At 47.3% G+C, this 26,924-nt stretch overlaps 1 protein-coding gene across 1 annotated transcript; it reads left to right on the top strand.

Moving 5' to 3' along the window:
• Positions 1-855: 855 nt before the first annotated feature.
• Positions 856-4,890, top strand: VAX1 (ventral anterior homeobox 1). Its single transcript, XM_045802843.1, has 3 exons — positions 856-1,096; positions 2,246-2,433; positions 4,315-4,890. The coding sequence occupies exons 1-3, from the start codon at positions 856-858 to the stop codon at positions 4,888-4,890; spliced, it is 1,005 nt and encodes a 334-aa protein (XP_045658799.1).
• Positions 4,891-26,924: the final 22,034 nt, after the last annotated feature.

Genomic DNA, 26,924 nt, shown 5'->3' on the forward strand with positions numbered 1-26,924 from the left:
TTTTTTCCCCTAGAGGCAACTGCTTTCTTCTGCTGCAGGGTGTGTAAGCGTTTTTGTTGGTTTCTTTTTCCCTCCCCCTCCCCCCTCATTCAGCTCTATCTGTCGAGTGTGGAGAAAACCCCTCTAGCCAGTATGTGAGCAGGGGGGTCAAAGGCAAAGGGAAAGTTAATAATGCCTGCTAATGGTACTAACAATTCAGGATGAATCTTGTCAAAAGTTTTTCTGGAAGTGTGGGTCTTTGATTGTGTGTTTCCTGAAAGCAAGACCAATCATTTCCGTTTATTCACTGGCTAAACCCCTACTTGATTGGGGACAAGGACAGAAACCATCCATTACGATCTGATATATTATCCAAACAATTTAGTGTATTCATGAGGTAACCGAAACGTGGGGGCTGCGAAATTACCCGTAATCAATTGCAACAGCGAGTGTACGTCCCCGCGGGTGTCGGACAACTACAACTCGCCGTGTCAGTAACAGGCGGGAGCCGCAGCATTTCGGAGTTGCTCTGCTTGCTACCTGATCGCCAGGCTGGGGACACTGGACGTGCTCAGAGAACGCGGACGCTGACGAGGCGGCCTCGCCGCTGCTCCATCGGGATCCTGGATCAGACCCGCCGCCTCTCCGAGAGCGCGCCACTCTCCGGTCGCCGCTGACCCGCCCGCGGTCGCCGCAGCCGCCCCGCGGGGACATTCATTCTTGCCGCTTGCCTCTCTCTGGGCAGTGCTCAGGAGCTCCATTGTAGGGTTTTGTCCCCGCAGTGCCTCTTTTTTGTTTTTCTTTTTTGTTTCTTTTTTCTTTTTCTTTTCTTTCTTTCTCTTCTTTCTTTTCTCTCTCTCTCTTTTTTTTAATCCTATGTTCGGGAAACCAGACAAAATGGACGTTCGGTGCCACTCGGACGCAGAGGCTGCCCGGGTCTCGAAGAACGCGCACAAGGAGAGCCGGGAGAGCAAGGGTGCGGAGGGGAACCTCCCCGCCGCCTTCCTCAAGGAGCCGCAGGGCGCCTTCTCCGCGTCGGGTGCCGCGGAAGATTGTAACAAAAGTAAATCCAATTCGGCCGCCGACCCGGATTATTGCCGCCGGATCCTGGTGCGAGGTAGGGATGGGGTAGGGCTGCAGGGCGCGTTCTTTGCGGGAGGACTCGGGGGCCCGAGCAGCGTGGCGCCTCAGACCGAGGCCCGCAGGGAGGAGGTGCCGGCTGGGACTTCGGAGAAAGTTACTGGCCCTTCCCCACCCCCGCCCGCCGGGTCTGGCCGGTCGCTGGGCACTAGCACCTGGGGCGCGCACTCTCCAGGAGCCTTGACCCTCCAAGCCCCGAGGGGCCCCGCCTACAGGGTTGCTGGGGAGCCTAGGGGCTGCGCGGGCGGGCCCAGGCTGCAGGCTGCGGCCTCCGGCTGGGGGAAGGAGTAGGACACTATGGAGGACGAGTGCGCGCTGTGCGAGCCAGAGGACCTGCCGGGAGCCTGCTTTCGGGCTCCGGCGCCCTGGCCGACCGAGTGCACCCAAGGGGAGTGCCGGTGCCGGAGAACAGCAGCCGATCGCCGGCTACGGCCAGGCCAGTTGGCGCGCTGGGCCAAGGGCCCCGGCGCCGCGCTCGGGGCTGGCCGCCGCCGGCGGAAGAAGCGGCTGGGCTGGGTTGCCGGGCCACGGATGTCGCCTTGGTGCTCGGCTCGGCCCCGCAGTGCTGCGCGTTGTGCGCTGGGCTCCGGCTGGTCGCGGTGTTGAGGACCAGCCCCGGCCCCGGCCCCGGCCCGGAGCCGCCCCCGCTAGCAGATCACCAGGCCCCGCCGGCCCCCACTCCGTCACTCCTCCTTCCGCCGCTCCGGCTCGGGAGAGAAGGAGACCCTGGGGTGGGGCGCTGAGACCGCCGGAGCCGGGTCTGGTTAAGGCGCTCCAGAGCTGGGGCCGACGCGACCCGGCCTGATCAGTTTGGAGACCCTCAGGCTACAGGGGACCCAGACCGCGCGGCCGAGGCTCCCAGGCCGGAAGGAACATCAGCCGATTTGGATTTTTTTCCCTCCCATATCCAAAAGGGCTCTATAATAAAGAAAAAGTCTGGTTCCCCTTTCCGTCAGCGGTGTGGAGTTAGCCCCCTCGCTCCCCAAAACACACCGTGTCTTTGCTCCCGGCCGTGGCCGCAGCTCCCGCCCCCGATCCCCACCCCCGACTGCAAGCAAGCCAGCTCCGGCCAGGGAGCTGGAGGGAGACGGGAGGGTTCCAGCGACTGACATCTCCCCTTCCTCAGATGCCAAGGGTTCCATCCGAGAGATCATCCTGCCCAAGGGCCTGGACCTGGACCGGCCCAAGAGGACGCGCACGTCCTTCACCGCGGAGCAGCTCTACCGGCTGGAGATGGAGTTCCAGCGCTGCCAGTACGTGGTGGGCCGAGAGAGGACCGAGCTCGCCCGGCAGCTAAACCTCTCGGAGACCCAGGTACCAGGTGGCCAGGCCTGCACAGCTCTGCACAAGCCTGCCTCCACCCCCCACCCCCACCACTCTAGCCTGCTCTTCCCAGTACTTAGCCTGGCTTTGGACAGAGACTCCCAGGGGAGGTGGAGGAGGCAGGGAGGATGGGGTGAAAGACCCACTATTTCTTCCCTTCCATAAACCATTCCTTTCCTTCTATGTCCCCAAATCTTCCAGGGCTCATGCTCTGCCCACCTTAGCTTAGCCCAGCAGGCCCAAAATTCTGTCTTTTGGAATTATTTTTTGGATCACAGTCTTGAGACTTCCCTGCTTGCCTCTGCTCTCCAAGGAACCAGTATTTGCCCCTGTCTTGGTCACCCCATGTTGGCCAGATTTCCAGGCACCACTCCCTTTGGGGATCCCAGCCTTATACAACACCCAGGCCTGTTCTGCAAGAATGGGACTGGGGCCAAAGCCACCTGGGTGCTGAGGGTACCCACTAGATTGGAAAGGTGCACATTCCTGAAATTTGCCTGTGCAGGCCAGGCTACCCTGCCCCTTAAGGCTTCCATGGCCCTGAGCTGAACCCAGACCCATTCCTGGCCCTGAGCACCCACTGGGCACCTAGTAGGCCCTGTCTTCGGTGCCAGTGATATGAAGTATGGGATCAGAGGCGGATGTGGGGCCCTGGGAGCCAGCACTGCCAACTGCGCTTTAAGTCTTCTCCTTTACACGAAATCCACATGATATTCCTGGAGTTAGTCATGTAGACTCTGGGCCCAGGCTTTTCAGGGCCTGAGAGCTTTGCCTTGTGGAGGCCCTTTTGGGCCTGGTGAGGGCATGGCACCAGCTTTGCCTAGGTAAGGCAAACTTCTTTCTAAGGGCCAGTCTCCTTCCCTGTGCCCAGCCCTGAAGCAGGTAGGGAGAACTTTAGGTCTGGGATCTGGGCAGAAAGCTGAGAACTGAAGACAGATCGTATTGGATGTTCTTTTTGAGTTTGAGTTGGCATGATAGTTTTTTTCCTGTTCTCTCAACTACCACCCCTCTTAGTTTGCAAAAGCTAGACCTTTCCATATAGCTGTGAAACTCCATTCTGGGCCACCAGCTAGGCCTGAAGAGGGGCAAAAGGAGATAAGAAAGTGAGAGGGAGGTTGGTAGAGAGGATTTAGTCCACCCCAGCCTCTTGACTTCCTCCCATGATTCCAAAGTTCATGAGGGGGGGAGCAGGGGAGTGATAAATTAAGAGTATCACTCAGAGCCTCCAGTCCAGCTGGCAGAGAGAGGAGGTGGGGAAGGCTTGGCCCATAGTCCGTTCTGCACAAATTATTCCTTCTACACCACCTTTCCTGCTTGCCGCTAGTTGATGGTCAAGTCTGATCCTAATAAGCAAGAAACAGCTTTTTGAAGCCTTGGAGAGGACTAATGCCGCAGAAGCTAAATTCGAGCTTGTTGGCTGGGCAATGGGCCTGGGTCCAGAGAGGTAGAGGAACACACCTCCCCACCCATTTCCGCTTCGGACACAGCACCTTCAGGTCTTACCCTCTCCGGGAAATGTGAGCTCACAAGCCAGGACGATCCATCCAAGCTGGCTGCAGGTCGTGAGGCAGCCCAGTGAAATCCCTTCGGTCTTCCTTGGAGTTAGGGTCATGGACATCTTTATTGCCCTAGTTAGAATCTCCCACCGCCTGGGCCTACTTCCATGACCCAGAAGCGCAGCCTAGTGGAGCCGTGTCCCACTTAAGGTGGCCCAAGCAGCTCCTGGGCTAGCACCTCTCCTGCTGCGGGGTGGAGCTGGGGCTGGGGCTAGGGCCCCGGAACCGAGCCCTCGCGTCCTGGGAGCCCGCTCCCCAGTGACGGCGTGTCTCTCCCTGCCCCTCTTTCCCGCCCTCCCTGCGCCCCTGCGCCCAGGTGAAAGTCTGGTTCCAGAACCGGCGCACGAAGCAGAAGAAGGACCAGGGCAAGGACTCGGAGCTGCGCTCGGTGGTGTCGGAGACGGCGGCCACGTGCAGCGTGCTGCGGCTGCTGGAGCAGGGCCGCCTGCTGTCGCCGCCCGGCCTGCCCGCGCTGCTGCCGCCGTGCGCCACCGGCGCGCTCGGCTCCGCGCTACGCGGGCCCAGCCTGCCGGCCCTGGGCGCCGGAGCGGCTGCGGGCTCGGCCGCCGCCGCCGCGGCCGCCGCCCCGGGTCCCACCGGCGCCGCGTCCCCGCACCCGCCGGCCGTGGGCGGCGCTCCGGGCCCCGGGCCCGCCGGGCCAGGGGGACTGCATGCGGGTGCGCCGGCTGCCGGCCACGGCCTCTTCAGCCTACCGGTACCGTCGCTGCTCGGCTCGGTCGCCAGCCGCCTATCCTCCGCCCCGTTGACAATGGCCGGGTCGCTGGCCGGGAATTTGCAAGAACTCTCCGCCCGATACCTGAGCTCCTCGGCCTTCGAGCCTTACTCCCGGACCAACAATAAAGAAGGGGCCGAGAAAAAAGCGCTGGACTGATTTTAAGTGTTTGCCTGTATTTATATTTATAGTATCTATTGTGGTGATATTTATGGACTCGCGTATTGGGCGCCCGAGGTTCCTGTGCTGGGCTTCCGGCCCCCAAGAGGCCTCTGACAGCTCTCCTTCCCCACTAGGCTCTGCTACCAATTTTATTTTGGGCTACTTTTTTCTACCTTTCCTCCGTGCTCCCCCCACCCCCAACTTCCTTCTGAATCCAGGAGAATCCAAAGAATTGGGGGAAATATCCGAATTAGCCAACTGATGCCCCAACCAGTGCCTGGCCCTGGAGTGTAAAGACTGGTTCCAAGTCAAAGCCCAGGACACCTGCTCTAGATGGGGCCGCTGTTGCCTTTGATTATTCTTTTGAATATTGAAAGAGCAAAGCCGCATGCAGACCCCAGGGGCTGACAAGGCTGGTAGGTTTCCTTAGACCAAAAAGGAAGACGTTCCTTCCTCTCACCAGAGAAACCAGGGCTTCGGGGAGCCCCTGGGCCCCACTTTGCGGACCGCTTGGAAGAGCTGGTGCACACGCAGCTTTCTGGCTGGACAAATCCTGCCGATTCCCCCCCACCCCTTTTAGAAACAACAGTCACCACCACCCCCGACCCCAGGAGATAAACCAAACATCACGGTAGGCAACGGTGGTTGATCTAATCAGCAATAAAGCAAGAGTCATAACTACCACATAAAACCAGATGAAGTGAAACCAGTTTTTAAATGCTCCGACCAACCGAGTTTGGAAGGTTTAAGAGAATTCAGGATAGAGAATGCTGCACAGGGCAATGCAAAATTCAAGTTCTGGGTGTTACAACTTTAAACGAATTTAAAAAGAAAAAGAAAAAACCCAACGCCGCTAAAGAAAGAATATTCAGAATCTCTTCGCCGAGGCTGTTCAGGGCGGTGGCCGACAGCTTCACGCTCCTCCGGGAGCGAGAGCAGGACAGGCAGCCTGCCGACACTTCTCCCCACCGTCTCCCCGATCCACGGCCTCTGGGCAGAATTGCTGGATTTGGAAACGAAATCAGTGCCCTTTGCCTCCTCTTCCCCACTCCCGGATTCACCAAACCCTTCCAGCACGCAGGAAATGCCTGGATGTCTTCGAGGATCGGGTGGCAGGGACCGAGCCCGGGACAGCAGGGCTGCCTGGCCTCCTGCTCTGGTGGTCTCGGTATTCAGATCAGCTCCCTGCGTGGATAGGAAAGACATCCCTCCCTACACCCCTCCCCTCAAAAACCCCAAGGTTTCCACGGCCCCAATTCAGAAACCCTGACAGAGACACCGTCACAGCCTCATCCTTGGAGCTACAACCACTGTCCCCGCAGCCACGGGCACCCGCATTTTAACCAAAACCACAGACCTAGACGGCGAGGTGCCGCCGTGTCTAGAATGTATTCCTTCATCCGAAGCGAGCGCAGAGCATTTTTAAGATAGTAATTTTATTGTAAATTATTTACATCGGAAGCTTCCCCCCCCCTTTTTTTTTCCTTTTAGGAAATAGTGAAGAAAATAATGAACGATTCAAACGCGGGTAGGTGTCACTGAATTCTGGCTACTAACTCTGTTCTGAATGTTTTGGATATTTGGATGTTTTGTATTTATGTGGTGAGAGTGAAATATATATATCTAAGATGATAAATGAGGTGCATTTTTGTCTTGTGTTTGAAGGATAAAAAAAAAAAAGGAAGAAGAAGAAAAGAAAGACCCAACAAACGATGAGTCTCCGTGTGGGGACTTCTGGGGCGGAGGGTGGCGGCCTGGGAAGTGCGTGGGGCCAGCACTGGTACCCTGAGCTCCTGGGAGGAGGTTTTGGGCAAACCTTGGTCCCCAGAGACACGCCGCCTGGCTATAATGTTCATTTCACTTCTTTGAGTCTGTCTTCCTCTCTGGCTTTCTATCCCAAGGTGTTGGACCTTCAGGCCCTACCCCCTTGACCTCCCACTCCATGTTACTTGGTTTATTTAGGAACTTGTCTCGGGACACCCTAAAGTTCCTACCTCCTGACACTCCCAGTTACTAGAGTTTTCCAGCCAGGGCTCCATGCCCACCGGCAGTATTTTGGATCTGTGCAATCACAGGGCCTGGAACAAGCAAGATTTTCCTTTCTTATCATTTAGAGTAAGTCTCTCTTCCGTCAAAGAGAAACTTGAGGAAGCAGGAGAATGGGATAGATATTACTTCCTGCACAGACCTCTCCTCCCACCCCACCCCAGTCTGTATGCGGTGGTGACAGATGTAGACATTGCAGACAGAAACTGGGAAGGCTGAGAGGGTGCTCCTAGACACTCTCCTAAAGCTGGAGGCCTGGGGTCGCAGGCACAGCGGCCCTGCTCCCTCTTCTTGGCATTGGCATACCAGGGCGATGGGGGGGGGTGGAGTTCCCTTGGGGCACCCGCACAGGCCAGGCCCCTGGAACCCTCACAGGGGTACTATGCCTGAACCACAAGTTTGAGGCACTCAAAATGAGGCTGCGGCACAGTGTGGGAGGCTGAGTTCCTGTGCTGACTGTGGGTTGGATCTCTGAGCGGTTTAGGGCCTTCTTGGTGAGCTGGGCGTTTTGCTGGGAGCAGCCACAGCCCCCAGACAGTCCACTTTTGTTTCTCAAAGTCGCTACACACCCCTTAGCTTGCTACCTCTGGGCTCCTCCCCTCCCTGTCCTTCTCCCCTGCTTCCTTTCTTTCATCAGGAAGCTGCTTTCCATCTTCTACCCCTCTAAGGATCGCTCTCCCCTGGTGCTCTGGGTCTCTGTTCCCTAGTCTCTCCTCTCTTCCACCACTTCTCCCCAGTCAGTCTCTGCCTCTCTCTTCATTCATTCTCTCTCTCTCTTTCTGATTCCTCTGCCTGCCCGGGTGGCCCCAAGGCCAAGGCGTGGGTGGCTCTGCGGGTTTCCTGGCTGGTGGCTTGGGGCCAGAGAAGGGGAGAGACGGGAGTGAGAAGGTGGCATAATTTTATGGAACAAAAGAAAAGACAATATCCTAGCTTCAGGGTCCCCAACAAACTGAGCCCCCTCCCCTAGGAACCTCAGCCTGGGGAGTCACCAAGCAGATCCCTTAGCAGCTTTCCCTCCTTTCTCTTTCTGGTTGCTTATCCCTAAAAGGGAAAAGAGCCACTTACCCCATTTCTCTGCTCTCACCTCCCTTCCCTGGCTTTGGGAAGAGCCGCTGAGCTCTTCTCCTGCCACTCAGGGAGTGCAATTGTTCTTAACGAGACTCTTCTGCATAGAACATGAATCACAATTTTAATTAAAAACCGTTTATAGACAATTCATTTAATTTTAGTGTCTGTCTTGTTTCCCCTCCTCCCCCAGGGGCCTCCAGCAAGCTGCGTGTATCCCTGGAGGCCTCTGGGGAGGCCTCTAGCCTCCAACTAGTGACTCACAGGCCAGGGAGGAGGCAGGTGGCCTCTGTGACAACAGCTGGCCCTGCCTGCAAGAAGGTGGAAGGGGCTCCTGGAGGTCAAGGAGAACAGCTGGAGGTGGGGGGGCTGAAAGGCATCTCAGGCACAGGCCAGCACGAAGCCCCATCCAAGTCCACTCAGAGCAGAAAAGAGAAAGAAAGAAAACCTCTCACCAAACTCCTGTGACTTTGGTGGACAGGTGTGGAGAAGTTGTAGAAAGTCACATGGGGAGTGGAACTGGGACGCATGCTCACATCCATACTAGCAGTTGGCCTACCACAGAGCACAATGTCTGCACAATAAAATGCATTTAGCAGCCCTTCATAGTTTACAAATAGCCCTTCACATATACCATCTCTCTGACTCCTTACATTCGGAGGCCCAGCCTCATTTAAAGAGCCACGTCAGGCTTGGAGCGGCCAAGTGATTTGCTGAAGACGACATAGCTGGTCAGAGCCACAAGACTGAGAGCTAGCCACAGGGCCAGGGCCCGCTTTTTCCTGTTTTTTTTTTCCTCCTTTCCTTTGCTCCCTCCCTCTCCTGGCTCTTTCCTTCCCTCCTTCCCTTCGTTCTTCTCTTCCCTTCTTTCCTTCCTTCATTCCTTCCTTTTGTGCCCAAAGCGTCTGGCTCATGGGACCAGAATTCTCTAGCCCATTTACACCCACATCTGCAGACTCCTATTTCGAGCCCTCTCTTTACTACACTGGCTGCTAAGGATTTACTTGGTGCCTTCATCAAGGTTTCAATTTTTTCCTTCTTCCTGTTTTCTTTCTTGCCAGTATCCCACTCCTTCCCTCTACTTCTCTCTAGAGTGACATCTTTAAACCCATCTCTACCTTTACCATCTCAACCTCATACTTCTGTAAAATGATTTCTTTAAATTGAGATCTAATATTCATATGGTAAACATCTATATGGTAAAGTACCCAAAGCTTAAGGGTACAGTTGATGAATCTTTACACACACACACACACACACACACACACACACACTTCTTTTTTTTTTTTTTTAAAGATTTTATTTATTTACTTGACAGAGATAGAGACAGCCAGCGAGAGAGGAAGAAGCAGGCTCACAGCAGAAGAGCCCGATGTGGGGCTCGATCCCACAACGCCGGGATCACACCCTGAGCCGAAGGCAGACGCCTAACCGCTGTGCCACCCAGGCACCCCCACACACACTTCTTGAACTGTTTTAGTGATATTCTTTCAACCTCTCCTTTTTTTTTTTTTTTTTTTAAAGATTTTATTTATTTATTCGACAGAGATAGAGACAGCCAGCGAGAGAGGGAACACAAGCAGGGGGAGTGGGAGAGGAAGAAGCAGGCTCATAGCAGAGGAGCCTGATGTGGGGCTCGATCCCATAACGCCGGGATCACGCCCTGAGCCGAAGGCAGACGCTTAACCGCTGTGCCACCCAGGCGCCCCCAACCTCTCCTTTTAAGTCATATGATGATACAATGTCTTTCTCCTGTTCGAAAAGAAATGGTGTCAAATCATTGTGCTGTTATTGCACAGAAAACCTTTCCAGGAAGTCTTTCTAAGGCTTCTTGAAAGAATTAGAAATCATATATTTCTTCCAATCCCCTGCAGTTCTGAGTTTAAGTGACTTAAGTCAACATCTGATAAGAACTTAAAATGTGCTAAGTCAGGGTTTCTCAAGAAGCAAGGGAAGAAGACCACCTGCCTCTGAATCACCTGGAGACTGGTTAAAGTGCAGATTCCTAAACCTTGCCCCCCCCCCCCATACGAATCAGAAACTCTGGGGGTGGGGCTCAGGAATGTGCATTATTCATAAGTTTCCCAAGTGATTCCTATCCATGCTAACATTTGAGAACTATACGAAATGGCAAACTCTCAAAACACTGCAACCTCTAGCATCTGGCCCAGGGCCTGGCGTTTCGTGGGAATACAATGAATGTTTGTTAAACAGATTAATCCACATTTTCTGACACAGTTTAGAGTTTCTTGGATCACCTCATACCACTGTAATTTAACACCATTTCTACATCAGGAAATCTTTACATTTCGGAGTCTTTTCACTGGAGTAGGTTTCATTTTGATGAAGCAGGGGAGGAAAGAGGGATAGATTTTGGTGGTTTCTCAGATCTCAGGGATGGTGTTTTTTAAAAACCCAATTGGGACCGCCTCGCTGGACATGCTGCTCCCCTTCCGAACTGAGAGTTTGGGGAGGGGAGGAGGAGAGCCCTCCAGGTTTGCTGATAGCCCTCTACCTTTCGGGGTTGGAACTGAGGATTCTGTTGGAGAGAGAGTAGAGCAATGGAAAGGAGCAAGGTCAGGAGGGTCAGAGAAACTGGCATGAAATGGACATGGAAGCTGAAAATTACTTCTGTATTCTCTGATTTATGCTTGAAACTCATTTTCTATTGAGAAACACATTTGCTTATCTTCTTACCCTGAAAACAGAAAATAAATGTGTGCTTCATGTGGTAATGTTGTATCCATTCTTAAAAATAACAGCAACACAGAAACACACACACACACACACACACACCCATTCCTTCGTATCTCATAATGCCCATGAGCAGCACTAAGAAAAAGAAAAATTCTTCTTAGTGGTTACTAGTTATGGGCTCTAGAATCAGAGTGACTTTGGTCTGAATCCTAGAGCCACTAGGTAGTAGCAAGGTAATCTCAGACAAACTACTGAGCCAGCTTCTCTAAGCCTGTTTCCATAATAATGGCAGCTACTTATAGACTTTTCATAAGTAGTTAATTAGATAAGGCATGTGAAGCATCCGGTACAACGTAGTATAAACATTCAAATATTAGCTCTTTATTATAAGGCTGTGTCACTGTGGTAGGTGACGATCTGAGACTCTGGGCCTCAGTTTCCCCATCTGTAGAGTGTGGGGGGGATTGGCCTAAGTTCCTTTCATGAGGAAGGACTTGAATTGTGGTTGAGCCAGTCATAACAGAATTTACTCTCCCTGCCTTTGGACTGAATCCCACAGTCATCAATAAGCATGCCATTTTTACCATAAATGATAAACTATTATTTTAATGATGTGGCAGACTGCCCTTAGCTTTTGGTTTCCTCTGGGAATTACCTTAGCTGAGAGACAATCACCTTGCCCAGGGGCACGCCCCATTTTCCAATGACTAAGAGACATGCGGATAAGCCTGGTGCTCACCCCACGGCTTTGGGTAGATTTGAAGGACCACTCCATCTTCCAAATTCCCTGAATTGTTGGCTGCAGTTCTGCCAAGACTCCAATGCAGCTGGACTTCTTCTGCCCAGTACTGCTTCTTACTTTTCCCTTTCACACTTGTTGAACTTGGAGCACTGGCTAATATACGTTTTACATGCTAACCTCTCTGCTTCTTAGGGAACCCAGCTTGCATCAAATGTTATAGGAAAGAGCTTGGAAAGTGATAGAAATGGAGAGGAAGCACTGAGGACCTAGAGCATAGAATGACTGAGGGCAAATCATGGGAGAAGAGGCAAGAATGCAGGCAGGACCTGGTATACCATATTCATGACATTTACACCTTACCATCAAGGTGATGGGGAGTCACTGAAAGATACTCCCAAGACGATCATGAAATCATTGCAGATCTGTATTTTGAAAGATCTTTTTGGCAGTAGGGGAGAAGCCCGCGGGAGGTGGTGTGGAAACAGGAGCACAAGGATGCTGGGGCAGAGAACAGTTGGTGAGTTCACTCCAACAGGGACAAGAAAGGGTGAAGGTGGTGGTGGGGGTGGTGTCATCCATTGGTGCAGAAGCAGCAGAACTGGAGGACAGGAGATGGGTTCAAGGCATTTTATGAGATAAAAATCAATAGATCTTAGTACCAAGGGGAGGTGACTGGTGGTGGCACTGATTTCAAAACTGGGTCCAAGCGGAACTTTGCAACCATTTCCTTTGTGCCAGAGAGAGAATCAGATGCAGAGCCTGAACCTAAAAAGCGGTGGCGGGCAAGCTGGCACCAAGGCTGGGGAGGGAGAGAAAAGTTCCCGCACAGGCCTTCGACCAGAAGGTAAGAAGGCCTAAGCGTGGGAAAAATCCCTGAGCATGCGCCCTCCGGGTGAGCCTGGAGTGAGCGCACGCGCACTGGGCTTTCCTTCTCAGTGGGCGGAGTCTGGCGGTGAGTGCCGGAAGGAAGTTCTGGAGTAACGCGGGTTTGCATCCCCAGTGCTGGTGCCGCACGCCTCAGAAGGCGAGGCTCACCGCACCCGGTGCTCCCTGGGGCTGGTGGTGATGCCAGCCGCGACCACCACCAGGAAGGTGGATAGCCGGGCCGCGTATGATGCTTTCGCGGCCTCCAGCTAAGCTGCGCCTGGCCATGGCGCCCTCTTGCCCAGAACGAGCAGAAGTTAGGGCTTTAAATGCCTTCCTTGCGGGTTGAGCTCCGAAGATGTCAGCGGTGACCCGGTCTGTGGAGCAGCGGAACCCATCTCAGGAGGTGAGGCCACGACCCCTGAAAGCCCCTTGCTCTACGTGCTTCTGCTCTGGGTTCTCATCCCACCTGCTCGGCTTGAGAAAAAGGAGAGGGAGGTAGGCTAGAGGTTGCCTCTCTCCATCCTCCAGGCCAGCTCTCTGGGCTCTGGAAAGCAAGCCAGGCTGGGTCAGGTCTTGGAACGAGAGAAACAGGGATGAAGGATATGCTAAGGATGCCCAAATAGCGAGTGTCCACGTTTTGTTTTGTTTTCCTTTCTTGTTAGATAAGATTGCTATCTGTTAGATAGGCAGCCCATAAGGAAGTTCATCCTCATGCCCATTTTACTGAGGGTCAGGTTTAGTCTATTCCAGGGAAGAGCTAAAGGTAAGTTTCATTTTCTGTCCCAGATGTCAGTTGATGCTATGGAGAGCAAACACAGAGGCCGAGAGGGCATTGTTGGTTGGGACTGACAGATGGACTGTAGGGAAGGACTCTAGGTTCTGAGATGATCAGGAAGATATTTCAGGTCTTAGCAAAGGCAGCCCAGGGAGGAGTGGAAGGAAAGAGGGAAAGAAAATCAAATGAAGTGAAAGGTGGGGTTATATGTGGAGCAGAGGTGAAAGATAAGGCTGGAAAAGTAGCCTTATCAAGAAAGCTCTTGGGGTGCCTGGGTGGCTTAGTCGTTTGAGGGTCACACTCTTGGTTTGGACTCAGTTCATGATCTCCTGGGTCAGAATAGAGTCTCCCTCTGGCTCTGCCCTCAGCAGGCAGTCTGCTTAAAGATTCTCTCCCTCTGTGCCTCCCTCCCTCGAGTTCACGTGCCCCCGCTCTCTCCCTAAAATAAAATAAAATAAAAAATACATTAAAAAAAGTCTTAAATACCAAGCTAAAGATCTGTATTCTGTAGGTGAAGGGGAGGTGTCTGGTAGGGCACGGATGGGAGGAAAGATGAGTTACTGGATCAGACAGGTGCAGAAGGGGGAGAAATGTTAATGAACCTTGAGGTTAGGTGTTGAGGTCTGAAATTAGGTTGTAGGTGAAGAGAATGGAAAGTAGGTACAAATAATGTCTTTGTCATCTTATCAGTGATGGAGGGTGGGGTGGCTTAACACATTGATACCAACACTCCTTTCTAAACATGAACATTATTTCATTTTAATATTCTTTTCCTGAGCTTCCTTTGAACATCTTTGTTCAGAGACAATTAAGTTCTCTGTTAAGAGATACAAGGGAGGGTGGCAAATATGTTCAACTCTCTCGCTAAATTGGATTGATTCATGGTGACCGCCTAGGGTACTAAGTTGTAGAGGATTCTGAGGCCTCACCCAAGCTCTGTGGAGAAGTGTGCTTGTCACTAGCGATATCTGCCATAGCCGTAAGAGAGGTTTTTGCAGTCTTGAGGGAAATATAAGTGACTTTGTGGTCAGGTTGCTCCTCTAGGTTCTGAGTAAGGAGCTGGGTCCCGTTTTGGCTCACAGGGTTTGCTTAGGCTGGAAAGGTTGTGGCAGATAGGAAGCTGTTTCCAAGCAACTTGGGGCAAGTTTCCTGCAGCGTGTATCCCTGTCATTATGTAGATCCCCACGATAGGCCATAGGAAGAAAACTTGGGCTTTGAATTTCATCTCTGCCTTTTATTAGCCATGAGGATGTAGACAAACTACCCCTTTCAATCTGAATACTCTTTCATAAAACATTATTATGGTAATATGTAAAATATTGTTTTATCAAACAAGTTGTAAAGTGCTTACCAGTGCCCAACTATGAATGTAGCAACTGTTAGCCCCTTACTTTCCATTTGAACCAAACCTTGTCTTTAAGGCCCTAAGCATCAATTTCTTTTTTTTTTTAATGTTTTTTTTATTATATTATGTTAGTCACCATACCATACATCCCCGGTTTCCGATGTAAAGTTCGATGATTCATTAGTTGCGTATAACACCCAGTGCCCCATGCAATACGTGCCCTCCTTACTACCCATCACCAGTCTATCCCATTCCCCCACCCTCCTCCCCTCTGAGGCCCTCAGTTTGTTTCTCATAGTCCATAGTCTCTCATGCTTCATTCCCCCTTCTGATTACCCCCCCTTTCTTTATCCTTTTCTTCCCCTACCGATCTTCCTAGTTCTTATGTTCCATAGATGAGAGAAATCATATGATAATTGTCTTTCTCTGCTTGACTTATTTCACTTAGCGTTATCTCCTCCAGTGCCATCCATGTTGCAGCAAATGTTGAGAACTCGTTCTTTCTGATAGCTGAGTAATATTCCATTGTATATATGGACCACATCTTCTTAATCCAGTCATCTGTTGAAGGGCATCTCGGTTCCTTCCATGATTTAGCTATTGTGGACAATGCTGCTATGAACATTGGGGTGCATATGGCCCTTCTCTTCACTACGTCTGTATCTTTGGGGTAAATACCTAGTAGTGCAATGGCTGGGTCATAGGGTAGCTCAATTTTTAACTTTTTAAGGGACCTCCACACTGTTTTCCAGAGTGGCTGTACCAACTTGCCTTCCCACCAATAATGTAGGAGGGATCCCCTTTCTCCACATCCTCTCCAACAATTGTTGTTTCTTGCCTTGTCTATTTTTGCCATTCTAAATGGCGTAAGGTGGTATCTCAGTGTGGTTTTGATTTGAATTTCCCTGATGGCTAATGATTTTGAACATTTTTTTATGTGTCTGTTAGCCATTTGTATGTCTTCCTTGGAAAAGTGTCTGTTCATATCTTCTGCCCATTTTTTGATTTGTTTATTTGTTTCTCATGTATTGAGTTTGAGAAGTTCTTTGTAGATCTTGGATACCAGTCTTTTATCTGTAGTGTCATTTGCAAATATATTCTCCCATTCCGTGGGCTGCCTCTTAGTTTTTTTGACTGTTTCCTTGGCTGTGCAGAAGATTTTTATCTTGATGAAGTCCCACCAGTTCATTTTATCTTTTGTTTCTCTTGCCTTTGGAGATGTGTCATGAAAAAGGTTGCTTTGGCCGATGTCATAGAGGTTGCTGCCTATGTTCTCCTCTAGGATTTTGATGGATTCCTGTCTCACATCGAGGTCTTTCATCCATTTGGAGTTTATTTTTGTGTATGGTGTGAGAGAGTGGTCAAGTTTCATTCTTTTGCATGTAGCTGTCCAATTTTCCCAGCACCATTTATTGAAGAGACTGTCTTTTTTCCACCGGATGTTTTTTCCTGCTTTATCAAAGATTAGTTGCCCAAAGATCCGAGGGTCCATTTCTGGGTTCTCTATTCTGTTCCATTGGTCTGTGTGTCTCTTTTTGTGCCAGTACCATGCTGTCTTTGTGATCACAGCTTTGTAGTACAGCTCAAAATCCAGCATTGTGATGCCCCCAGCTTTGTTTTTCCTTTTCAACAGTTCCTTGGAGATTCAGGGCCTTTTCTGGTTCCATACAAATTTAAGGACTATTTGTTCCAGTTCTTTGAAAAATGTCATCAGTATTTTGATTGGGATAGCATTGAAAGTGTAGATTGCTCTGGGTAGCACGGACATTTTAACTATGTTAATTCTTCTGATCCATGAGCATGGAATATTTTTCCATCTTTTTGTGTCTTCCTCAATGTCTTTCAAGAGTGATTTATGGTTTCTAGAATATAGGTCCTTTACGTCTCTGGTTAAGTTAATTCCAAGGTAACGTATGGTTTTTGGTGCTATTGTAAATGGGATGGATTCCCTAATTTCTCTTTCTTCAGTCTCATTGTTCGTGTATAGAAACGCAACTGATTTCTGAGCATTGATTTTGTATCCCGCCACATTACTGAATTGCTCTATAACTTCTAATAGTTTGGGAGTGGATTCTTTTGGGTTTTCCATATAGAGTATCATGCCATCTGTGAAGAGAGACATTTTTTTTTTAAAGATTTATTTATTTATTTATTTGACAGAGATAGAGACAGCCAGCGAGAGAGGGAACACAAGCAGGGGGAGTGGGAGAGGAAGAAGCAGGCTCATAGCGGAGCAGCCTGATGTGGGGCTCGATCCCAGAATGCCGGGATCACGCCCTGAGCCGAAGGCAGGCGCTTAACCGCTGTGCCACCCAGGCGCCCTGAAGAGAGACATTTTGACTTCTTCTTTGCCGATTTGGATACCTTTTATCCCTTTTCGTTGTCTGATTGCTATTGCAAGGACTTCTAGTACTATGTTGAATAATAGTGGCGAGAGTGGGCATCCTTGTCGTGTTCCTGATCTTAAGGGAAAGGCTTCCAGCTTTTCCCCATTGAGAATAATATTTGCTGTAGGCTTTTCATAGATGGCTTTTATGAGATCACGAAATGTACCCTCTAATCCTACACTCTGAAGGGTTTTAATCAGGAAAGGATGCTGTATTTTGTCAAATGCTTTTTCTGCATCAATTGAGAGGATCATATGGTTCCTGAGTCTTTTCTTGTTGATATGATGTATCATGCTGATCGATTCGTGAATGTTGAACCACACTTGCATCCCAGGTATGAATCCCACTTGGTCATCATGGATAATCCTTTTAATGTACTGTTGGATTCTATTAGCAAGTATCTTGTTGAGGATTTTGGCGTCCATATTCATTAGGGAAATCGGTCTGTAATTCTCCTGTTTGATGGGGTCTTTGCCTGGTTTGGGGATCAAGGTAATATTGGCCTCATAGAATGAGTTTGGTAGCTTTCCTTCTGTTTCTATTTTTTGAAATAGCTTTAGGAGAATAGGTATTATTTCTTCTTTGAATGTTTGGTAGAATTCCCCAGGAAAACCGTCCGGGCCTGGAGTTTGTTATTTGGAAGGTTGTTTATCACTGATTCAATCTCTTCATAATTAATTGGCCTGTTTAAAAAATCAATTTCTTCCTGTTTCAGTTTTGGTAGTTTATAGGTTTCTAGGAAGGCCTCCATCTCTTCCAGATTGCTTAATTTATTGGCATATAGCTGTTGATAAAAGTTTCTAATAATCCTTCCAATTTCATTGGCGTTGGTCGTGACCTCTCCTTTTTCATTCATAATTTTATTAATTTGGGTCCTTTCTCTATTCTTTTGGATAAGTCTTGCCAGCGGTTTGTCAATTTTATTGATTCTCTCAAAGAACTAGCTTCTAGTCTTGTTGATCTGTTCTACTGTACTTCTGGTTTCTAATTCATTGATTTCTGCTCTAATCTTGGTCAACTGCTTCCTCGTGAGTGGATTAGGCCTGTCCCTCTGTTGCTGTTCCAGCTTCTTGAGGTGAGAATATAAAAACTGCATTTTAGATTTTTCTATTCTTTTGAGTGAGGCTTGGATGGCTAAGTATTTCCCCCTTAGGACTGCCTTTGCAGTATCCCATAGGTTTTGGACCGTTGTGTTTTCATTCTCGTTGGTCTCCATAAATTGTTTAAATTGATTTTTGATTTCCTGGTTTATCAAGTCATTCCTGAGCAGGATGGTTCTTAGTCTCCAAGTGTTTGAGTTTCTTCCAAATTTTTCCTTGTGGTTGAGTTCCAATTTCAGAGCGTTGTGGTCTGAGAATATGCAGGAGATAATTTCAGTCTTTTGGTATCGGTTGAGACCTGTTTTGTGTCCCAGAACATGGTCTATTCTTGAGAATGTTCCATGGGCATTAGAATAGAATGAGTATTCTTTGGTTCTGGGGTATAGTGTTATATATATATCTATGAGGTCCAACTCGTCGAGTATGGCATTCAAAGCTCTTGTTTCTATGTTGGTTTTCTGCTCCGGTGCTCTATTGCTGATAGTGGAGTGTTGAGGTCCCCTACTCTTAACATATTTTTATCTATATGTCTCTTTATTCTGGTTAAGAGTTGGCTTGTGTATCTTGCTGCTCCACTGGTGGGGGCATATATATTTATAATTGTCATATCCACTTGTTGGATACATCCTTTAAGAATAATATAGTGCCCTTCTGTGTCTCTAACTGTAGTCTTTAGTTTAAAATCCAATCTGTCTGATATGAGAATTGCTACCCCAGCTTTCTTTTGAGGTCCACTGGTCTGAAAGATGGTATTCCATCCCTTTACTTTCAGTCTGAATGTATCTTTAGGTTCAAAATGAGTCTCTTATAGACAGCAAATGGATGGGTCATGTCTTTTTATCCAATCTGCAACCCTGTGGCTTATGGGAGCATTTAGGCCATTTACATTGAGACTGATTATTGAGAGATATGATTTTAATGATGCCATGTTGCCAGTAAAGTCTTTGTTTCTATAGATTGTGACTTTCTGTTCTGTATCACTCTTGGGGCCTTTTTACTTTTATAGAACCCCCCTTAATATCTCCTGTAGGGCTGGTTTCATGGTTACGAAATTGGTCAATGACTGGCGATTCTGGAAGGTCTTTATTTCTCCATCCATTCTGAATGACAGCCTTGCTGGATAAAGGATCCTTGGCTGCATGTTTTTCTCTGAAAGAGCTTTAAAAATGCCTCCCCCCCCCAACCCTTTCTCTCATTCCAGGTCTGTGTAGACAGGTCTGACGTAATTCTGATACCTTTGCCTTGGTACGTGAGAAATTTCTTTGCTCTGGCCACTTTTAATACTGTATCCTTGGATCTAATATTTGCGAATTGCACTGTGACATGACGTGGCGTAGGCTTGTTGTGGTTGAGCTTGGGAGGGGTCCTCTCTGCCTCTTGGACATGAATGTTTGTTTCCCTTGCTAGATTAGGGAAGTTTTCAGCTACAATTTGTTCAAATATCTCTTCTAGACCTCTGTTTGTCTCCACCCCCTCGGGTATGCCGATGATTCTGGTATTAGAACGTTTCATTGAGTCAGTAATCTCCCGTAACCTACATTCCTGTGTGTGGATTTTTTTGAGTCCAGATTCTATTTTAGTTTTCTCTTCTACTAACCCATCCTCTAATTTGCAGATTCGTTCTTCTGCCTCATTCACCCTGGCCGTCAAAACCTCTAGTTTTGACTGCATTTGGCTCATAGAATTTTTAATTTCTGCCAAATTCGCTCTCATTTCCGCCCTTAGAGATTCTATATTCTCATTAACATTTTCGTTATTACTTTTTTCAAGTCTACACAATATCTTGACCATTGTTACTCTGAATTCCATTTCTGATAATTTGGTTATATCCATATCCATTAGTTCTGTGGCAGAGGCCACAGACTCATTGTCTTTTCTTTGCTGGGGGGGGGGGAACTTCTCCTTCTCGTCATTCTGATGAGGAGAGGTTGCGTGGTTGTCCAGAGCCCAAATTATTGACCGGGACCCAGGCCGTGCTCACTTGTTTTATAGGGATCTTAGGGATGTGGGCTTCTTGATTTTTCAGCCTGCCTTCTGGGGGAGGGGCCTGCCACGTGGATACTCAGGCAGCCCTGTTTGGGTAGAGTCTCCGTGTCCCCTGCGAGGGGGGATGGGGATGGGCACACTGTGAGCCGGTGTTTCCAGGCTTTTGTTCTCTGGTGGCTTTCCCTGGCGGTTTGCTGTGCCTCTTCTGAGAGTCAGAGCAGCAGTGGCTGAATTTCAGCCTCTGTCTCAGAACAGAGGGATCGTGGACCGTTCTCCACTGATGTTCTGGCCACTTTAACTCTGTTTCTGTTGGTGCTGCTCAATCCTGCAGCATCCCGGGATGTGCGCCCCATACCCGGCGTCCCAGCCCTCACTTCCAGGGCCGGCGCGTCTCTGTCCTTTGTGTTTCTAACACCGCCAGCCGCCCCCACGCACTCCCGGAGCTCCCGGTCTCAGTCTGGTTCCAGTGAGCGCACCGGAGCTCCGTTTCAGTCTGGTGGCGCGCGTTCCCCGGCTCACAGTCTCAGTCTGTTCTCTGGCGGGTGCCGTCTGTCCTCGAGCCCGCCAGCTCCCCCGTGCAAGTGGCTGCCGCTTTCCGGCGCCCGAACGCGGCGGCTCCCTCCCCCTTCCGTTTATCTTCCGATATCCGTGCGCAGTTTCACGGCTCCCCGCTTCGTACCTCAATACTCAGCGCTGGAGATGTTCATTTGTAGAGATCCAGACCTATCTTCCTGCGTCTCAGGCTGATTCCGTGGGTGTTCAGGCTGGTCTGGTACCTATCCAGCTTGACTCAGGGGACCGGCTGAAAAAGGGGTCCCCTACTCCTCCGCCATCTTAACTCCCCTAAGCATCAATTTCTGACTAGGTTTTCACCTGGGCAAAATTATATTACAGTGCATTTTGTGAAGACTCATTGAGACATTGGATGTGGAGTGTATGACATAGAATAAGAAAAGAGAGTCCTCATTACAAGTTGGTGTAATGAAGGAGACACACTTTTAACAGTTTGGTATCTCCAGAGCATTTTTTTGTGTGTGTAATTAAACAAACATATACACTCAGTCATATATTTTAATATCTCTGCTTTTCCTTGACATAAATAGGTTCACATTATACATATTATTTTATAACTTCTTTTTCATTTAACAATATATCTTGGAGATTCTGTTATGTCACTGCACATAGGTCTACCTATTTTGTCAAACTCTGTATATTTCATAGTATCGATGTATCACAATTTGGTTAGCCATTCACTTATTGATGGAAATATGTATTCTTTCTTTTTTTTTTTTGCCTTTACAAATATATTTCTGAGAACATTCTTTGCCTTCTGTACCTCTATCGATATTCCTTAAAGTGGAATTACTGAGTCAAACAATATGCATATTTAAATTTTAACAGGTACTGACTAAGATTGAATAAATTTACATTTATACTCACAGTATTTGAAAGTTAGGTTGGATAATTTAATGTTTGCTACTGGATATAATTCACCTGAGGCTCTTCTATATGCTAACTTCTCAAATAACCGGTGTTGAAATGCATATGACATAAATTCCCTGAAGTTCCTGCAAAAACAGTTTGTTCATTCTCTGTCCTGGATTGATTATTAATCTTGTAGATAATTTAGGACCTCTTTTAAGATTTAGTGGATATAGTTTTGAAGTGATAAAACGTTAAAATTTCAAGTTTTATTTCATAAAAGAGCAGTCCTCTGCCCTCATCCTCAAGCAGTGACCATCCTAAATTCTTTGAATATTTTCCTTACTTCTTAATTCCTCTCATTCACCCGTAGTTCCTCTCCTCCAATATTCATGGTTTAGTTTTAACATTTTGGGGGAGGATTTACATTATTGTGGCAATATAAATCCTATTTATCCTATTCACAGTTGAGCTTTGTACCGTGTGTTATGAATCCATTTGTTTTCTTGTACAACTTTTGTTTGCGCCGGAGTTAATAGTTTTCTTATTTTTTGTCTAATCGGTTCTCCATGTGGTAATCACTAATTCATTTCAAACTCTGCCATGAGTGTGAATCTTTCAGTTAGTTCCTATGCATCATGTATTCTCTCCATTTCTTCTTTTTGGAGACATCTGTCTGGTATTGCCATCCTGCTCTAAGGGAGTCTGCTGGCTGTCTAGGCCTGTGGCACAGCTGTTTTTCTGGTATCTTTCTTCACTATTATTCTTGGGGTTATTATCCTTAACTGAATTGGAAGCGCTGTTTCCTGGATTCTGTGTCTTTCTCTTTGATGATTTACTCCCTTGTTTTGGCGGAACATTTCCTTCAGTGGCTCCTTGAGGCATGGTGCATGGAGGTTTGTTCGTTTGTTCATTTGGTTTTGAGAGTTTAGATGTCTGAAAGTGCCTCTATTGTACTGTTAACACTTACGTGATTATTTACCTGAATATTTTATTTTAATTTTATTATTATTATTTTTTAAAATACTTTATTTATTTATTAGAGGGAGAGAGACAGCCAGCGAGAGAGGGAACACAGGCAGGGAGAGTGGGAGAGGAAGAAGCAGGCTCCTAGCGGAGCAAGGAGCCCAATGTGGGGCTCGATCCCAGGACCCTGGGATCACGCCCTGAGCCCAAGGCAGACGTTTAATGACTGAGCCACCCAGGCGCCCCTGCATATTGATCTTGTAACTTGTAACCCTGATGAACTATTTATTAGTTATGGTAGCTTTTTGTGGGTTGGAAAGTCATTTCCTAGTTTTTCAAGATGAGTTGTGGCACCTCATGAAAAACAGCGAATTGGGATTTATTGAAGAATGAAATGAGCCTCCTTTCCCTCTCTGTAGTGTGGAGACACTATTTTCAAATAGAGCAATAACTACTAAATTTTAATATGAAATGCTCCATTCTTCTAGTAATTTAGTTAAAGCTATTGACGTAGCTTCTCTAGGACCATGGAAACGTGGGCTAGAGACAGGGAGCCCATAGCTCTGTGGTTACAGTATTGGGATTATGGTCCAAGATCCAGTCTCCCCTTGGATCAGTCAGCCAGCCGTTTCTCAGAAGGGACAGATGTTGGATGATTAAAGGAAATTCTTCCGGTAGGATGAGAAAAAGCAGCATAGAACTCAGTGAAAATGGGACAATAGGTTTCACAATATACCTTCCAAGTGTCTTAGGAAAGGATATTCACTTCTTGTTACCATTCTTTCTATTCTAGACCAGGCCATCATCAACTCCTCGATATAAGAATCTCCTAATTTATCTCTAGTTGTTTCCCCTACAACCTCTGCTCCATATCACAGCCACAGTGGTATTCCTCAAATGCACATCTTTGTTGTTACTGTTAAGATTTTATTTTTTTATTTTTTTAAACATTTTATTTATTCATTAGAGAGAGAGAGAGAGAGAGAGAGCGTGAGTGGAGGGGAGGGGCAGAGGGAGAGGGAAAAGCAGACTCCCCGCTGAGCGGGGAGCCCTCCACAGGGCTTGATATAGAACCCTGAGATCATGACCTGAGCCAAAGGCAGATGCTTAACGCACTGAACCACCCAGGTGCCCCAAGATTTTGTTTTTAAGTAATCTCTACACCCAGTGTGGTCTTGAACTTACAACTCTGAGATCAAAAGTCCCATGTTCTACCAACTGAACTATCTAGACACCCCTCAAATGCAGATCTAATCTTAGTTACTCTTCTGCTTGAAACTCTCCAGTGGTTTCTCACTGACTCTAGGGTCAAATTCAATTTCCTTAGCATTGTTTACACGGCCATTCATGACCAGACCTAGCCTTTTCTCACTGCTTCTGTCCCTTTTACATTATGGTTCAGTCTTACTATACTTCAAAATATTTTCAGATTATGTACAAACTGCTCCCTGTGTCTACAGCATGTTCCAGTATTAACTCATTCCCCCCACCCTATTCATCTAACAATTTATATAAATAAACGAGGAGAAAGCGAAAATTCAATGAGGAATACACAGTGCAGCCCATTTTAAAGATGTGGAAGTTGAGGCATGGAGAATCTGTGTGTCAGTGAAAGGACTGTAAGTTAAATGTCACATTCTGAGTCCTGGAGTACCACTCCGAATGTCGTGTTTAATTCTTGAGTTTTGTTTCATTGTCAAACATGCTCTATCCACAAGCTTCCTCCCTGCGTTGGAGTCCTTTCCTTTCATTGCCTGAGGCCCATTAACCACCAGGTTGGAGTTAGGACCATAACTGGGGCATCTGAAGCTTAGCGGTTCTTTTAAGTCCGTACTCTGGCGGTGGGTACATTTGGAACGGCACTGAGACATGAAGAATTGAGTAGAGAGAATTTGGAACATAGGAAGGTTCTGCGTGGCCCCACATTCAGAACTCATTTATATCTACTGGAGGTAACAGGGTGCTAATCACTCACTACTCTTCCTTTCTTGTTTGAATCAACTGAAAACAAGATACCAAATAGGGTTTCAAATTTAAGTGGCAGCAAGCTGTTCTCAAGATTGTCCTCTCTTTCCCACTTGGAGTTGAAATCGTCCATCCAGGCACAGTCTGAGAAGGGGAGAAAAAGGTGGGGAGGGATAGGGTTTTTTTTGTTTGTTTGTTTGTTTTTTAGAGTGAGCGAGCACACATGCAAGCAGTGGGGGCACGGGGAGAGGGAGAGGGAGAGGGAGAGAGAGAATCCCAAGCAGGCTCCATGCTCAGCGCAGAACTTGATGTAGGGCTCAGTCTCACAACCCTGAGATCATGACCTGAGCTGAAATCGACTCAGACGCTTAACCGACTGAGCCACCCAGGCGCCCCAAGAAGGATCGTTTTTCCACTTTTTAAGCAGTGATCCCAAGAATATTAGTGCTCACCACTCAGATTAACTTCTCACTTTTCCCTTGAGTTGTGAGAATTAGAGGAACAATCACCATTCCCAGCATCCCATTTCCCTAAGTGGGTAGCATTGCCTAGTCGACTGAACTGCCTTTAAGAAAGTGTAATTAAGTGCTTAATTGTTATTGTTCTTAAATTTAACAATATACAAGAAGGTTGAGAGTTTTCATTGTTCTTTTGAATTTAACTGTTTGCATTGCTATTCCCAACTCTGATCTGTAGGAGGCACTTTAGCATTTGTTGATCAGTTGCCTGGAATCACAAAGTTGGTGCCTGAAGACAGGATGTTTGAGTTCCTTTGATTTCATAAGTCATCTCAGGAAAAAAATCTACCTTTAAAAAAACATTTTCTGACATGCTTTATCGCTCTCACTTTTTCTATATACTCCACTAGCCATCTGCCCTCCCCTGAATGATTTGACAGTATGTCACAGACACTGACATTTCTTCCCCCAAACATTTCAGAATGTATCTCCTGAGGACATTCTACAGCTACAATACTGTTAACATATCAAAGAATAATTTTGTAATGTTACCTAATATCCACTACATAGTAAAATTTCCCTCATTGTTCCAGTAATGTCTTATGGTTTTTAAAAATTCAGTGTCAAATCGGGGTTACATGTTACACTTGGTTATTATATCATTTTTATTTCTTTTAATCTGGAGCAGTTGTCTGATTTCATTTTTTCCCTCATGATACTGGCTTTTGGGAATTCTAGGCCTTTTGCTATAGAATGAAATGCATTGTGGATTTGTCTGATTCCTTGCGGTGTCATTTAACTTGTTTCTCTGTCCCCTATATTTCCTGTAACCGGAAATTAGACATATTTGGCTAGAATGCTTTCTAGGGAATGTTTTGTTGTAATTGACTTCTCATGTGGTCTGAGGAGGAGAACGGGTCCATTTTGCAATCATCACACATCCTCATAGGTAACATGTACTATATTAGATAAAATGGGAGAATAAGAAATAAATAATGTTTAACATAGGGCCTGGCACATGATAGAGGCTCTATAAACATTTATTGGCTGCTGAAATACGTACAAAAGATAATCGACATTGTAACAATAAATGGTAAGAGTCAAATGAGTTGCTGAGTGGAGCTGTAATTTAATTTAATTAACAAATACTTTAATTTTATCAAACAGAGCTGCTTCTGTATGTTCTGAGCTAGGTACTGTAGGCACTGCTAGGTACTGGAAATACACTGATGATCTGATCTAGACAACTCCGGTCTCTGCCTTTGAGGAATAAATGCCACAGCATTCAGAAGTTGGAGAATCAATTTAGGGGGGAAGGAAGAACTTGTTTAAGGACCAGCAATGTAAGTTGGAATTAGATTCTGGAAGACTTTGAATGAAGGTCAGTAATTCAAACCATCAGGGAAGGCATTGGTTTTCTAATAGACAGAGTCTGCAAGTGGTAACTATTTGACTTTGGGCAATGTTGAGTTATAATTTATGTGGGCCTTGGTTTTCTCATTTGTAAAATGAGAATAATAATAGCTCCTATAGCTCATATCTGTTTAGCACTTGCCATGTGGCATACACTATTATATATAGAGAGAGGGAGAGCGAGAGAGAACAATCTGTTGATCTTTGATCTTCGTATCTCTATAAGCTACTCCCTATAATTATCTTTATTCTACAGATGAGCACACTGAGGGATGCAGAGGTTAAATGATTTGTCCAAGATTATATAGTTCGTAAATGGTGGAATCAGAGTCGACCTCAAGCAAACTTTAGCGATTATACTCTTAGCTTTTCATACACTAAATTGCCTATAGGGCTGTTGAGAGGATTAGATGAAATAACATATTCACTTAATCAGTGCTTGGCATATAGAAGAGCTCGATAAAGTGAGCTACCATGACTGCTTCACTTCAAGAAATCCTTAGTGAAATGCTTCAAACCATGGTAGATCATTAGAAGTTTGTGAGCTGTGGAACTTGTCACAATTTGTGTCGATTTTTGGAAGATTAATGTGACAGCGCTGAGTAGGATGGGACGCAGAAGGAGAGTCTGGACATAAAGAGATGTTTGGAGACTTGATATAGTCCAGTTGAGCGTGGGGAGAGATCCACCATCACTAGAACAGCTTGACAGAGAAGGGAATTTTAAGATAGCATTGAGAGTCAAGCGACGACATTTATGGAATACCTGAAGTGCACAGATAACTGCTGGTTACTATG

This window comes from Ursus americanus, chromosome 6, assembly GCF_024610735.1.
Source record: "Ursus americanus isolate L20-20 chromosome 6, mUrsAme1.1.p, whole genome shotgun sequence".
Taxonomy (NCBI): Eukaryota; Metazoa; Chordata; class Mammalia; order Carnivora; family Ursidae; genus Ursus; species Ursus americanus.